Source organism: Oncorhynchus nerka, linkage group LG16, assembly GCF_034236695.1.
Source record: "Oncorhynchus nerka isolate Pitt River linkage group LG16, Oner_Uvic_2.0, whole genome shotgun sequence".
NCBI classification, from domain to species: Eukaryota; Metazoa; Chordata; class Actinopteri; order Salmoniformes; family Salmonidae; genus Oncorhynchus; species Oncorhynchus nerka.
Window position 1 is genome coordinate 13,071,693 of NC_088411.1, and position 16,247 is coordinate 13,087,939.

At 40.6% G+C, this 16,247-nt stretch overlaps 1 protein-coding gene across 5 annotated transcripts in view; it reads left to right on the plus strand.

Moving 5' to 3' along the window:
- The window catches only part of prkg1b (protein kinase cGMP-dependent 1b), a 161,560-nt gene that overhangs the window by 11,187 nt on the left and 134,126 nt on the right, over positions 1-16,247 (plus strand). For 3 of the 5 annotated variants that reach the window (XM_029684706.2, XM_029684707.2, XM_029684710.2), the window contains exon 1: positions 5,568-6,158. The exons of the other annotated variants lie outside the window; for them this stretch is intronic. In XM_029684706.2, coding sequence (XP_029540566.1) covers positions 5,854-6,158 — 305 coding nt within the window. In that variant the 5' untranslated portion in view covers positions 5,568-5,853. Of the gene's footprint in view, positions 1-5,567; positions 6,159-16,247 lie in introns of those variants that run through there. 5 annotated transcript variants of the gene reach the window in all.

Below are 16,247 nucleotides of genomic sequence, written 5' to 3' on the forward strand. Positions count from 1 at the left end.
CATGACACTGTTTTCACATTAGGCCAAACACTTGCCCTACTCATCAAAATTGACCTGTCAACAATTGGAAATCATGTGTGGTAGACACCTTTTCACAATCAAAAATAATGAAACAAATTAAATGTTTGAAAGAAACCGAACGTTTAGCAGGTCCTAGTTTGCATCAAGCCTGTCTTGATCATAGGTTCTCATTGATATCGCAGTAATGTCCTCATTGTTCATGCATCTGGGGAAAAACCTTTTGGCATGCTGAGGTCTGGATTGATGTAATTACAGTGTCACGCTCATGGGGATGGCAATCATACACCTTTCACCTATATTGAAATCATTTATTGTATTGTACGTATTACTGTAGTGGTCCAGTGCGGGCTCAGTTTCTGAGAGCATGTCACTAGCAACACAGTTTCTGAGAGCATGTCACTAGCAACACAGTTTCTGAGAGCATGTCATTAGCAAGTTGTGGGTCCGATTCATACTGGGGTCACATACAAAAATGTGTGGATACTGTTGTCACTTTGGATAAAAGCACCTGCAATTTCAGTAAAGCAGTGTAACTCCAGGAACTTCATTTTGGATGCATGTTTACTTTACAAAGGATGCATTTGTTGTATACAGTATTTGTTATATAGAGTACTTTACTTTTTTATATAAAGTACTTTACTTTTCATAATAGTCCTCATCAAACCAGTTTAACATCTATAGGGATACCAAACGGTTAACTGATCATCAATTTAGAGCAGTCGGATCAAGTAATAGTAAAATGTATTTTAACAGATGAGAAGACAATCATGTCTAAAGTACTGTGACAATTGCATTGTGAAAAGCCATGACTTTATATGAACATGTATTGCAAAGTGAAACACTCATTAAGTTTGGTGAACAAGTGACTGTAGGATTTTGTGTTATACTTAGTCAATAAAAAATGTGCTTGGAGTTTTGAAACAACTGCCTTTTTGATGATCTGTTTTGAGGTTTGTACTAAGTGGGATGAAAATGTACCACATACTTTACTGTTGAAAATTGCAACAAAGTGATTGGGGGGGGGGTTGGAACTGTAATCCCAAATGTATATAAATTTGAAACATTTGTTAATTATCTATTACTGCTGCTTGTCTGGCTTTGTAATAAGGCCTAAATAGGATTCTAGGCTGTATGTGCTATGAGTTGGTCACAGGATGGAGCTGTAGACCCTAGTCAGAATCGTGTCCTTATTTGGCATCACCATTTCAATAAGTAAGATAAGCTACCAAATGAAGCTCGGGTTAAAAAAGATGAGGAAAAATATCATCCTAAACTCAAGGGAACAATGATAACACAGAAAGAATGGTCTCATTGATGTCAAATAGAGCCATAAGAGAGAGAACCTGTTGGAAGAGATTGTTATTTTGATTTGTACTTTCTCAGTTTCCGGGACTTGTCACAGACATTAGCTCAAACGCAATGATCTATCCAAACTATAATCAGTGTTTGCAATACCATTATTCCGTTATACTGCCAGCCTTGGTCTGCGTTCAATAATTCCATGATGATACATACCATCCCTTACAACAACAAAAAAGATTGCCGTTTTGAAACTGCAGTAAAAATGCAGTAACTGCAGTCGACTGTTGTCACATGGAATGACACTGGAGAGACGAAGCAGGTACGGGGAGTCAAACATTTTAATATAGAACGGACATGGAACGAGACAGTAACAGCGTCAGCAAACTAATAATACAGACAAATGAATGCAGCTGCGGGGAACAGAGCAAGGGAACTGACAAATATAGGGGAGGCAATAAACAGATGATGAGTGAGTCTAGGTGAGTCCCAATATCGCTGATGCGCGTGACGAGGGAAGGCAGGTGTGCGTAATCGATAATAGGAGTGAGTGATGCGGGGCAGCCTGGCGCCCCCAAGCGCCAGAGGGGGGAAGAGCGGGAGCAGATGTGACAGCTGTGGTATTTTGGACCCAGTAAGTGTAGCATACTGCAATGTACTGCAGTTATACTGCACTCTAACTGCAATCTTTTTTTCGTAAGGGATGAAGTGGGCTATATGTCCCAAATGATTGAACTTGTAATATGTTAAATATTATCCACTTACTAGCGACCCTCAGGATCAACCACATGGATGTGACAGAGGAAAGATAAGGAAACTAATAATGGAATGGAAGGATGCCAAATGTTAGCAACAAATTGAAAAAGTGACAGTTAAAGATTTGTTGTGATATTAGTGGCTTGATTAAACCATATTATGCAGTAAATGTGTGGTGATTGGTTGAAAATACGAGCCCTCTTTTTGCAATGGGTCAGTTTAATGCGATAATATTCTGATGATTTGTTTATTTTATGCTGAAATAGTGCAGTGATTAGTCAAATTTGCAAGCTCTTGTACGTATAATATGCAGGAATTGTTGATTTTAGCAAAAATTGTACGTTCGCAGAATCCCGGAGGGACTGATTACAGATGGTGGTTAACGATAAGTGGCTAATATTTAACATGATAAAAATAGTTGAAGAAGTCTTTGTTGAAATGAACACGTTCTAGCGTGCACAAAGGTTATTTGTCTCGACTGTCACGCTGCATGTATTGCATCTCCAAGATTCATCCCTGACAGTCATAAGGCCATACAATTTGTATTCTGCTTAACCACACAGCATTTCATATACTTCACTGTGAAAAAAGGGCACTCATAGCCTATCCGTCATGTTGACATGATTCAGTTTTCCATCTCTATGACTGGTTTCACTTTAGTCTCCAGCGATCATACGGAAAAAATGAAACAAAATTATATTTGTTATTACAGTCCCATTCTCCAAACAGATTACTCATTGACCTAGCTCTTATCAATTACACATTACAGTGCATGGATAATGGTGTTTATTTATATCGGAAATAGTAGATGTTTTTCCACTTGGAACCGACAGGTGCTCAACCTTACATCATGGTTTCCTCCAGAAGTTGAAATTGTTACATTTTTGGCTCTGCATGAAAGTTGAAAATACCTCATTTTTGAAAAATAAAGTTTTTTTTTTCTCATTTCTGGATGTTGAAAATACTTATTTTCCGGGTGTTGGAAAGACATCTTTATGGACATCATTGTTTCTATGGCCAAATTGCAACCATACATGCATTCACTTCCACTGAGCATACCAAACATTAGGAACACCTTAACATTGAGTTGCACCCCTCAGAACAGCCTCAATTCTTCGGGGGGTGGACTCTACAAGGTGTCGAAAGCGTTCCACATGGATGCTGGCCCCTGTTGACTCCAATACTTCTGTCAATTATGTCAAGTTGGCATGGGTGATGGACCGTTCTTGATACACACGGAAAGTTGTTGAGCATGAAAAAACCAGCAGCGTTGGTTGCAGTTCTTGACACAAACCAGTGCGCCTGGCACCTACTACCATACCCAGTTCAAAGGCACTTAAATACTTTGACTTGCCAATTCACCATCTGAATGGCACACATACACAATCCAGGACTCAATTGTCTCGAGGCTTAAAAATCCTTCTTTAACTGTCTCCTCCCCTTCATCTAAACTGATTTTGAAGTGGATTTAACATGTTATGTCAGTAAGGGATCATAACTTTCACCTGGATTCACCTGGTCAGTCTATGTTCATGTCAAAGACCAGGTGTTCTTAATGTTTTGTATACTCAGTGTATATCGACATGTCAATGAAGAAAGCATGATATCACATTCAATATTATGAATTTAAAATCAAATTTAAAAAAAATGAGCAAACTAAAGTTCGCAGTAAGGAATATTTTGTTATCCAGACCTATAGAATAAAATTACAGAAACATTCTCAATAACGGTTACAAAACGTTTTTCTTGCTATGACTGTGATGTGGTGGTTGTTTATCTACCTTACCTGAATGCACTGACTGTAAGTCTCTCAGGGTAAGAGCACCTGCTGAGTAAACAGAATGTAAATATAAAACAAACACTTACAAAGCATGCTGGGAACTTTTCTAATGTTCCCAGGCCCAAACAAGTACAATTTTGATCGGTCTGGAACAGACCAAATCTGAACGATTCATAGATGTCTGAACTGTATGAACTGCATAGTACAGTACGGCACAGTTCAGTACAGTAAAGCAGTGCTTCCCAAACTTGGTCCTGGGGCTCCCCCATGGGTGCACATTTCGTTTTTTACCCTAGCACTTCACAGCTGATCCAAATAACCAACTCCTCATCAAGCTTTGAGTATTTGAATCAGTTTTGTAGTTCTAGGGCAAAAACCAAAACGTGCACCCAGGTGGGGCCCTAGGACCGAGTTTGGGAAACACTGTTCAACAAAGCTGTGGTATAAAATACATGATTATGTATTATACAGCAGATGGGTCTAATCTTGAATATTGATTGGTTAAAACCACGTTCCAGCTGGCCTCTATTCCACAAGTTACCACCGGCTACATTTATTACATTAAAATGACTATTAACTCTGTTCCATCTGACTGCACAATCCACTGTCTCATTAGCCCAGCCAGACAATTTATAAACTTGATCTCCACTATATTATCTTGTATTTCTTTTAGACTAACATGTAGTTTCAAACAAAAGCTAGTTTGCAGTCTTAGCAGCATCAGTTTGAAGTTATTGTGTTAGCTGTGTTGGCTAGCTCATCGGAACAACAGTGTCCTGACGAGAGAGCACATTTTCTATGCCAGGTAAAATTGCGCATCATTAGCTCATTGTTATGGATGTATCCACATAAATGTCACTAGAAAACGGCTTAAACAAATGAAAATACTTTGTTCTTATTCTGGCTGCACTGTTTGATGTGACTGTAAGTTAGCCGTAGTTGGCTAGCTAGCAAGCAAGGGATAAGAACGTTGCCAGCCAGTATAGCAATAGAACATTTAGAATGAAGGAACGTCCATAGATACAGAACAAAGAGACTTGGGTTGCGTCTCTGGCAACTGAACTGATAGAACCCTAGATTTGTGTGGTGACTATATCTTGTGAAAGGATGAAGTAGTATGAATAAATTCATCAAAATAACGTTTTTAATTCAAATGTTTAAATCATTATTTTAATATGTTGGTAACCTATTGTAGAAAAGTGATAATGCCTTCGAAGCCGGTGTTTGGTGGATATATTGACACAGTTTTCTGGCCCTCGACTTCATTTTGGGCCTAACAACATCCGTGCCAATATATCCTCCAAACACTGCTTCTCCGGCATTATCACTTAACTATACTGTGCTGTACTCTACTATACTGAACTATACTTTACTCTACTGTGCTCTTACTGTACTGTACTTTTCTTTACTGTACTGTAATGTACTGTACTCTGCTGTTTTAAACTGTACAGTGCTGGCCAAACTTGTGAAACATAGATGTGTATGATTGATTAAAATCTGAAACAAACATAGAAGTCTATGTTTGGGCTAAATCCAAGGCTGGTCGGACCAGAAACAATCTGAACCAATTACAGACGTTGAACTCAAGGCCGGTCTGGACTGCACCAAAAAAAGATTGAAAAAAAGACATCCGGTCTGGACAGGACAAAAAAAAACGTCCAAAAGACATCTGCGTCGGTCCGTGCATACTGGGTTATTACACTCGTGGGATGGATGATTGTGCTTCGGCATCCTGCGAGCGCTGACGCTCACTCTGGGTACTGACGTATGTGAGCAATAAAATGAAACGTATTGCTCGTCACATTTGACCAACCTTTAATTTGAAACTCACCTGAGAGCTTCAAATCAAGCGCAAGAATTGTTCTGCCCAAAATCTGGAGCAAGTATTCAATTTGTGTAGTGGCACTGAACCGGGAGGTTGCCTTCCATATCTGTGCATCATTCATATCATTCGCAAAGTTTGCTGCGCTCTTGTGATCCTGACTTCTCTGGAAACTATGGGGACTCTACGCGATCTCCAATACGCACTACAAGAGAAGATTGAGGAGTTGCGACAACGAGACGCGCTAATTGACGAACTGGAGCTGGAATTAGATCAAAAGGACGAATTGATACAAAAGCTTCAAAATGAACTGGATAAATACCGATCCGTTATCAAACCGGCGACGCAACAAGTCCACAAGGCAAGCGTACTACAGGAGCAGCACAGGACCAAGAGACAGGCGATATCAGGAGAGCCCACTGCCTTTGACATTCATGAACTCAGTCACGTCACTCTTCCATTCTACCCCAAGAGTCCACAGTAGGTGTCATATGTCCATCTTTGTTCATTGTTCATTCGTCTCTTACTTGTGTGCTTACGACTGTGCGTCAGAATTTATATCACCATGTCCCTGTTAGAGTATGAGTCAACTGGTACCAAAAGTGAATCCCATGAAAGCAACATTGATGTCTAGTAAGCTAATTGAATGTCAACACCATGGCTTTAGATTTGCCTGTGTTTGCATTTGCAATGAGGTACGTTTGTGTGTGTGTGTCTTATGGCAATATGATATCAGGTAGCCACTATATATTTGCATAATGGATGCTAGTTGTGCAGTGACCGCATGGTTTGTGCATACACCTGGCTGAGTATATACGATAAAACTAGCCTTCCCTCAAGCCTCAACATAAACATTTGTTTTACTTGAGTTTGACACCATTATGGAGAGTCAGTAAACCCCAATCATTCACATCCATTCAACATTTTACATGTTGCAGTAATAATCAGCCTCTGACAGCATACATCTGACATTTCTAATTTACTTGTTGCTCAAACCCACATTAATCCAGAAGTGTTTAGAAACATAAACTATTCTTATTTACAATAAAAGTGACTCCAAAATGACACAATATATTATTATTTATGATTCATTTTTATTGGGAACAAAATCATCTGAAACAACTAAAACAAACTGCAAATGCATCCAACAAGTTTGTAGTCACAAACTTGATGTAGTCATTACTTGCTAAGACTGTGGTACCAAACACTAAACGTTCTACTTTAATAATAAAGAGGAGTTGGAGGCCCGGTGCACAACTGAGCAAAAGGACAAGTATCTGGAAACAGAAACAGACGCCTCACAAGTCCTCAACTGGCAGCTTTGCTTAAATAGTACCCGCAAAACACCAGTCTCAACGTCAACAGTGAAGAAGCGACTCCGGGATGCTGGCCTTCTAGGCAGAGTTGCAAAGAAAAAGCCATATCTGAGACTGGCCAATAAAAACAAAATATTAAGATGGGCAAAATAACAAAGACACTGGACTGAGGAACTCTGCCTAGAAGGCCAGCATCCCGGAGTCGCCTCTTCCCTGTTGATGTTGAGAATATTGTTTTGCCGGTACTATTTAATGAAGCTGCCAGTTGAGGACTTGTGAGGCGTCTGTTTCTGAATCTAGACACTCTAATGTACTCGTCCTCTTGCTCAGATGTGCACCCTGGCCTCCCACTCTTCTTTCTATTCTGGTTAGAGCCAGTTTGCGCTGTTCTGTGAAGGGAGTGGTACACGGCGTTGTACGAGATCTTCAGTTTCTTGGCAATTTCTCGCATGGAATAGCCTTCATTTCTCAGAACAAGAACAGACTGACGAGTTTCAGAAAAAAGTTATTTGTTTCTGGCCACTTTGAGCCTGTAATCAAACCCATAAATACTGATGCTCCAGATACTCAACGTGTTTAAAGAAGGCCAGTTTTATTGCTTCTTTAATCAGGACAACAGTTTCCAGCTGTGCTAACATGATTCCAAAAGGGTTTTCTAATGATCAATTAGCCTTTTAAAATGATACATTTGGATTAGCTAACACAACGTGCAATTGGAACACAGGAGTGATGGTTGCTGATAATGGGCCTCTGTAGATATTCCATAAAAAATATGCCGTTTCCAGCTACAATTTTTAACAGTGTGTGTGTGTATATATATATATATATATATATATATATATATATATATATATATATATATATTATTTAAAAAAATTCATTAAAAAAAATATATATTTTTATTATTCTTTATTTATTCAGGGTCAACCCATTGAGACCAGGGTTTCATTCTCAAGGGTGCCCTGATCACAGTAATACAACAATCAAATACAATGTGAAACCAAACAGCAATCAATGCAATGTAAAAATAAAAATTCAGCACAACACAACATTAAAGAAAAATAGTTGCATTCCTCCGCTACTAGGTCCTCAATCAACACTTTAAATTCCCCGAGCGGCACCAGAACATCCCATTGCAATTCCTTTTGCACAGTTTCAGTGTAAGAGATAAAATATCTGCATAAAACGAAAACATGTGGAAACATTAGGTTAGGAAGTAGAGTATTGTAAAAAAATATATATTAAAAAAATACATGTATCTGTTAATCCCTTCAGAGTACAGAACATAACTTTCTATTACAGCACTTTGTTTGTCAAAGCTCAGTCAAAGGAGAAAGATTTCTTATGTGGAGTCAGTCATTTTGTGTCTCCCAGCTGGCTTTGCATTTTGATACAATCTAAGGCCTATGTAATCCACTGTCAAGATAGACGGTTTGTTTCAGCAAAACGAATAGGTTCTCTCCCTCTCGCCAATATTGTATGTGTGTGTGTGTGGGTGGTAGGGGGATATTCCCATGGAATGGATTTTTGTGAGGATGTTCATATCTATGAAACAATGTTGTGTTATTTTACTGAATGGTTGCCTGCCTCCTGTTTGGCCTCTAAAAGCTTTATCTCACTAGTGGATCTACGGTCATACTTCTTCCATCACCACTTTTATCCAGTGTTTTGATCACAGCAGCAATATTATAATAATTGTTAGGAACTCCATGTGGGCACTGATGTGACATTATTTCAATTACATCTCATGCATGCCTTGGAAACTATATTTCTGAAACTAAAACCCCAACACTTGCCATTAGAACGAGCTACTTTGACTAATTCCACGATAATGGAATTACGCTAAGACTTCTACTTTTCACTTTAAAATGTATGCCAAACAAAAACAAACTATACAAATCTATGCCCATGGACTACTTTTAATGACTTACACAGAACATTTGACCCAAAAACTTTTACTGGAAGAAATGTGCAGATGAAAAGTTTGGTAGCAGAATTAAGGTCAAATCTCCCTCAGTTTTTTATGCGGCCATATTTTCCAAAAACTCTGTTAAATATATGCTCCGAATTAAGATTCAAAGATGACTGCACTGCAGAAAGGATCAAATCAAATGTTATTGGTCACACACACATGGTTAGCAATGTTATTGCGAGTGTAGCGAAATGCTTATAGTGTAGCGAAATGCTTGTGCAAAGTTTCCTAAGGACTAGAAGCGAGGCAGCCCTCTGTCAGCACCATCTTGTTCTCATAGGGGGTGTCAGTTTGATATGACATCTTTAGTTTAAAAAAATCTAATTTGGTTATTTAACTTCAGTAAGTTAAGTGGATTTATACCCGGTAACAAAATTACATCATGGGTCCCTACACAGAAATGAATAATTATAGATATGTCATTCTCTTAATTTTATTTGTCACATGCGCCAATTACAACAGTTGTAGACTTTACCGTGAAATTCTTACTTATGAGCCCTTCCCAACAATGCATGTATCCATGGCCGTGCTGCTGCTCCAGACCTGAACCCTAGGACCATGCCCCAGGACTACCTGACATGATGACTCCTTGCTGTCCCCAGTCCACCTGGCCGTGCTGCTGCTCCAGTTTCAACTGTTCTGCCTTGTTATTATTCAACCATGCTGGTCATTTATGAACATTTTAACATCTTGGCCATGTTCTGTTATAATCTCCACCCGGCACAGCCAGAAGAGGACTGGCCACCCCACATAGCCTGGTTCCTCTCTAGGTTTCTTCCTAGGTTTTGGCCTTTCTAGGGAGTTTTTCCTAGCCACTGTGCTTCTACACCTGCATTGCTTGCTGTTTGGGGTTTTAGGCTGGGTTTCTGTACAGCATTTTGAGATATCAGCTGATGTACGAAGGACTATATAAATACATTTGATTTGATTTGAATCGATAGACAAAGGTAGAAATATGCAATATCATTCTTTGCATATGGGTATTATTCTACACGCTGGCTATTATTCTAATGATCTCCGCCCCAAACAACACCACATTTGGTAAGTCCGGACCAAATCTGAACCAATCATAGATGTCTATGTTTCACAAGTTTGGACATCACAGTAGAGCATAGTATAGTTCAGTACAGTACAGAAGAGTAAAGTATAGTACAGTATAGTACAATACATTGTAATGTACTCTAGAGTGCTCTACTGCAGTGGTTCCCAACCTTTTTCGGTTAATGTACTACCAAGTACATTTAGCTCTGCCCAGAGTACCCCCTCATGTGCATTTTACCAGTAAGTCTATGGTCTCTTCTCAAGTACCCCCTGTACCCCTGGTTGGGAAACACTGCGCTACTGTGCTTCACTGCACTGTACTGTGCTGTCCAAACTTGAGAAACAGACGTCTATGATTGGTTCAGATTTGGTCTGGTCACCAATCATGGACGTTTATGCTTAGGCCAAATCAATGCCCCCAACAATCTAAGTCGCTAGACATTAAGGCCGGTCTGAACCAGCCAAGAAAACTACGTCTGTGGACGTTGAAATCAAGGCCATGGTGGACTGACCACATTTCAACATCTATGGACGTCTGACGTCCAATGTTGGTTGGTGCTCAGTGGGTGCGGATGCTGGTTACAGTAAATGGAAAGAGAGTGGGCTCTTCGGGAGGTGTCAGTAAGAGCCGGGAGAGGTATCCCTGGAGAGAGAGAAGAGAAAGGCAGAGAGAGAGAGAGAGAGGTGTTGTCCAGACTAGTGTCGTCACGATCAAGCCAGGTATTTTGAATACAACTTTTCACATAAAACATTGCTGAACATGTTATGATACCCACCTTTTCTCCTTGTGGTAGGTCCTGGCATCCGTTCAAGACCAGGGTATCAGTCTGGCACCCAACTGTGAACTTTGTCCCCTAACAGAAAAACAGGGTCAAGGATTGTCATCATCCCTCAATTATAAACATAGCTTTAGAGAGAACGTAATCTTGTTTGGAAGCTAAATTCTATTCTTTACAGATGTTGACTGACTGGCTCTAGATTGGATTAGATTCAGGCCGGTGACGAATTTACACTATGCAACATGTTATGCTAAGGCCCTGGGTTGGTTTGAGTTTGTTGGCACTACTTAGTACACTGTTTGTAGTCAGACATGCGTTAGCTCGTACCACCATATCTGCATCCAATATATATTTGTGCCCTAGACATGGGTTGCATCTTGGAGGCTAATGTGACTGTTTCATCTAAATGACACTAACTTAGAGTGGCATGGAAATACGATGACATTGCTAAAGTAGGCAAATAATTAGAAGGAAACAACTTTGACATATTATGATGTCGTCAAATATACTTAAGTGAGATGGCAATGTTGCCATTACTGTTACTAACACAGTTCTAAAATATAGCTAGCAATGCTAATGTTAGCTAGCTAAAATATGGTGGTCCCCCTCTTAGTTAGCTGGCTAAAGTTGCATTTAAAGTCAAGCAATCCAAATCTGAGTTGTATTAAGGTAGGCTAACATTAGCCAGCTGGCTAGGTAGCTAGTTAGGTAGCTAGCAAGCTAGCATCAGCTATGCTAGCGATGATAATGATGATCAAAATATACATAACCAGATACATAACTAGCAATCTATGGTCTAGCTACCGGTATACGCACAACCACTGGGGACCAATGAACTCCAACCACTTATTCTGCATGATAGGGTCATTTGGCAGGGCATGCAAACCATAGTTGTTGGAAGCATGCATTGCATGGTCAATCGGTATATGGCTTTTCAATCTCAAATAGCCATGATCCTTTGAACGCGTTGGTTGGGGGCGATGAAACAATGGAGTAGTGATGGGTCGTTCGCGAATGAGTTGTAGGTGAACGTTGGAAGCCGGCTCACATATCAGAAGAGCTAAATCTATTTATTAAAATATACAAAAGTATTAAGATATGAAAAATCTGAAGATTTAAATGAATAGAGTTAACTATTTCAAAGAACGAAAAAAGAAATAAAAGAATATAGGCCTAAATGCTCAAGCACACACACATTCTTTCTGACTGTCTGCTCCGACTAACAGCCTCACCTGTTGTTCCTGTCAATCAGACACACAGTGTCAACCAATGAACCAAAGATGCGTGAGGGAGGGCCGAGCCAACTCACTCACAGTCACACCAGAGAGAAGCAAATGTAACCGCAGGACATGTGACAGAGTTGATGGAAACCCTATGTTCATCAATGGACAGAAAGTTCCACAGAATGGAATATAATCACATGCTATCAGAAACCGCTGCACTTGACCCCAGGTTTAAGAAGTTAGCCTTCAGTGATGCCAGAGCGATTGATGAGGCTTTTCAAAGAATAACCTCAGCAGCAGGGAGGGACAGACCCAGCAGTTAGCTGGCTCAGGCACCAGGGCAACAAGAAGAAGAGGGATCAAATGGAGCAGAAGCACCAGCAGTAGTGTCACAAACATCTGCTGTTTGGATGCTGTTTGACGAGAGAGCAACTGGGGATGTAACACGAAGGAATCCCTCAGCAGATGCCATAATGGAGGTCCGATCCTGCAGATCCTCTGAGCTGGTGGAAGAACAAGGCCTCTGTCTACCCACGACTTACTAAAGTCATGATCGAGAGACTCTACATAGTGGCCACATCCGTTCCCTCTGAGAGGGTCTTCTCGAAAAACGGGACAAATAATTACTGAGAGAAGAAATCGCATCAGCCCCTCAAGTGAGGCAGCTTGCATTTCTGAATGCAAATCTCTCATAAAAGCAAAATATGGTCAGCATTGCTGTGTGCTCTTGGTTATAACATGGCAATAAAGAAGAGAGAGAAAAGAAGGACCAGTTTCATGTTTTAAGTGGGATGCTGCAGGTTTGCACATTGTGATTTATTTTTCTTTGATATGCTGTTCGGATGGTATTAGTTTTGAATGGTTAGATTTACAGTGCCTTGCGAAAGTATTCGGCCCCCTTGAACTTTGCGACCTTTTGCCACATTTCAGGCTTCAAACATAAAGATATAAAACTGTATTTTTTTGTGAAGAATCAACAACAAGTGGGACACAATCATGAAGTGGAACGACATTTATTGGATATTTCAAACTTTTTTAACAAATCAAAACCTGAGAAATTGGCGTGCAAAATTATTCAGCCCCCTTAAGTTAATACTTTGTAGCGCCACCTTTTGCTGCGATTACAGCTGTAAGTCGCTTGGGGTATGTCTCTATCAGTTTTGCACATCGAGAGACTTTTTTTCCCATTCCTCCTTGCAAAACAGCTCGAGCTCAGTGAGGTTGGATGGAGAGCATTTGTGAACAGCAGTTTTCAGTTCTTTCCACAGATTCTCGATTGGATTCAGGTCTGGACTTTGACTTGGCCATTCTAACACCTGGATATGTTTATTTTTGAACCATTCCATTGTAGATTTTGCTTTATGTTTTGGATCATTGTCTTGTTGGAAGACAAATCTCCGTCCCAGTCTCAGGTCTTTTGCAGACTCCATCAGGTTTTCTTCCAGAATGGTCCTGTATTTGGCTCCATCCATCTTCCCATCAATTTGAACCACCTTCCCTGTCCCTGCTGAAGAAAAGCAGGCCCAAACCATGATGCTGCCACCACCATGTTTGACAGTGGGGATGGTGTGTAAGGGTGATGAGCTGTATTGCTTTTACGCCAAACATAACGTTTTGCATTGTTGCCAAAAAGTTCAATTTTGGTTTCATCTGACCAGAGCACCTTCTTCCACATGTTTGGTGTGGCTTGTGGCAAACTTTAAACAACACTTTTTATGGATATCTTTAAGAAATGGCTTTCTTCTTGCCACTCTTCCATAAAGGCCAGATTTGTGCAATATACGACTGATTGTTGTCCTATGGACAGAGTCTCCCACCTCAGCTGTAGATCTCTGCAGTTCATCCAGAGTGATCATGGGCCTCTTGGCTGCATCTCTGATCAGTCTTCTCCTTGTATGAGCTGAAAGTTTAGAGGGACGGCCAGGTCTTGGTAGATTTGCAGTGGTCTGATACTCCTTCCATTTCAATATTATCGCTTGCACAGTGCTCCTTGGGATGTTTAAAGCTTGGGAAATCTTTTTGTATCCAAATCCGGCTTTAAACTTCTTCACAACAGTATCTCGGACCTGCCTGGTGTGTTCCTTGTTCTTCATGATGCTCTCTGCGCTTTTAACGGACTTCTGAGACTATCACAGTGCAGGTGCATTTATACGGAGACTTGATTACACACAGGTGGATTGTATTTATCATCATTAGTCATTTAGGTCAACATTGGATCATTCAGAGATCCTCACTGAACTTCTGGAGAGAGTTTGCTGCACTGAAAGTAAAGGGGCTGAATAATTTTGCACGCCCAATTTATCAGTTTTTGATTTGTTAAAAAAGTTTGAAATATCCAATAAATGTCGTTCCACTTCATGATTGTGTCCCACTTGTTGTTGTTTCTTCACAAAAAAAATACAGTTTTATATCTTTATGTTTTAAGCCTGAAATGTGGCAAAAGGTCGCAAAGTTCAAGGGGGCCGAATACTTTCGCAAGGCACTGTATATGCACTTTGTTTATATACATTAAAAAGTTATACTTTAAATGCAAATGTTTAATAGCATTCTTTTTCATAACAAACCAATGTATTTTTAATACATTGGAATGCCCATCACTACAATGGAGCACCATTCAACGAAGGGAAGCGAAGTGGGCAGAGGGGTGATTTGCACATGGTCTTTGGCAAATGTGGGCATGATTTGTTGACATAATTGTAATCCAAACCCAACCTTCATTTACTTGTTGTGACGTACTCAGGTTCAAAACTCTGTTTTAGAGGAGACTGACTTTATGACCAAAATGATCTTATTTACAATTTTTGCAGTTCATTTTGACACTAGAATAAATGTTTCTGACTCCTATTAATGCCACACAGGCCTTTTCAAGGGGATTAGTTGGTTTTTAGAGCAGTCACTTTTTAATTAATCAATTTGACTTTGGTAAAAACAATCTAACTACATAACAACATAATGTTAATCATTTATTTAAATGGTAAATCTATTTAGAAACTAGGTTACTCAATATGTAGCCTAGGCCTATTCACAATACAGGTGGATGCATCTTCAATAGGAGTGTGTGCGTGCATTGAGTTATTGAGCTTGTTTTGGCTGATTTCACAGGGCTACAGATGACAGACAAATCCCTTCCATTTGGGTCTTATTTTATGGATCAACAACATTTGCATAGAAGTGGCTTATTTTTATAAAGGTGCGTGCTTTAACCAGTAATGACGATATTCACAAGGCAAGAGGGGGGCAGCCCATTGAGCCCTATTCACACACACACACAGTCAGTTCACTGAGGTAATAGATCATCATTGTGAGAGGTGTAATAGAAAGACTGTTTTGTTGGCAATCAGCTTTGAAATCAGCATATTTTGCGCTATGGTTTGCATGTTACCACAAACAAAGTACTAGACTAGTGAATTGATGTTAGCTTCAGCTGTAAACTGAAGCTAACGCTCTAACCGGGGCGGCAGGTAGCCTAGTGGTAAGAGCGTTGGGCCAGTAACCGAAAGGTTGCTAGATCAAATCCCTAAACTGACAAGGTAAAAATCTGTTGTTCTGCTCCTGAACAAGGCAGTTAACCCACTGATCCTAGGCCGTCATTATAATGTCACGTTTGTCAAAAGGAGCGGACCAAGTTCCACATACTTTATTACAAAGTGAAACTTCACAAAAACAACAAAGGATAAACAAACGTCCAGTACAGAGCGCACTTAGGCACGAACTGAAAACAATATCCCACAATGCCAGCACCAAGCAGCGTACCATGGAGGTAAAGGAGAGCTGGACATGGGAGGAAATAATGGGTGGATGCAAGACCCTTCCTTGACGGGAGTCGCCAAGGAGCATAGGAGGACAGCGACAACACCGGGATCCGCGGCCACAGAAACCCCAAGATATATTTTGGAGTGGGGTACAAGGGGCTGTCGGTCGAGCCGAGGAGAGAGCCAGAGACCGTCGGGGAGTCGATGGAGCTGTTGGAGGAGGTAGATCGGAGAGAGATGTTGGTTAGGTGTATTCTGCAGCGCATTCGCCCTGAAGACAGTCTTCCCAGCCCGGTACGTCCTGGGCCGGCTCCCCGCACTCGCCCTGAAGAGCGTGTCATCAGTCCGGTGCCATCTGTGCCGGCTCCACGCACCAGGCCTCCAGTGCGCCTCCCCAGCCTGGTACGCCCTGTGCCGGCTCCCCGCACTCGTCCACCAGTGCGTGTGTACAGGCCAGAGTCTCCAGCGACGGTTCACAGTCCAGAG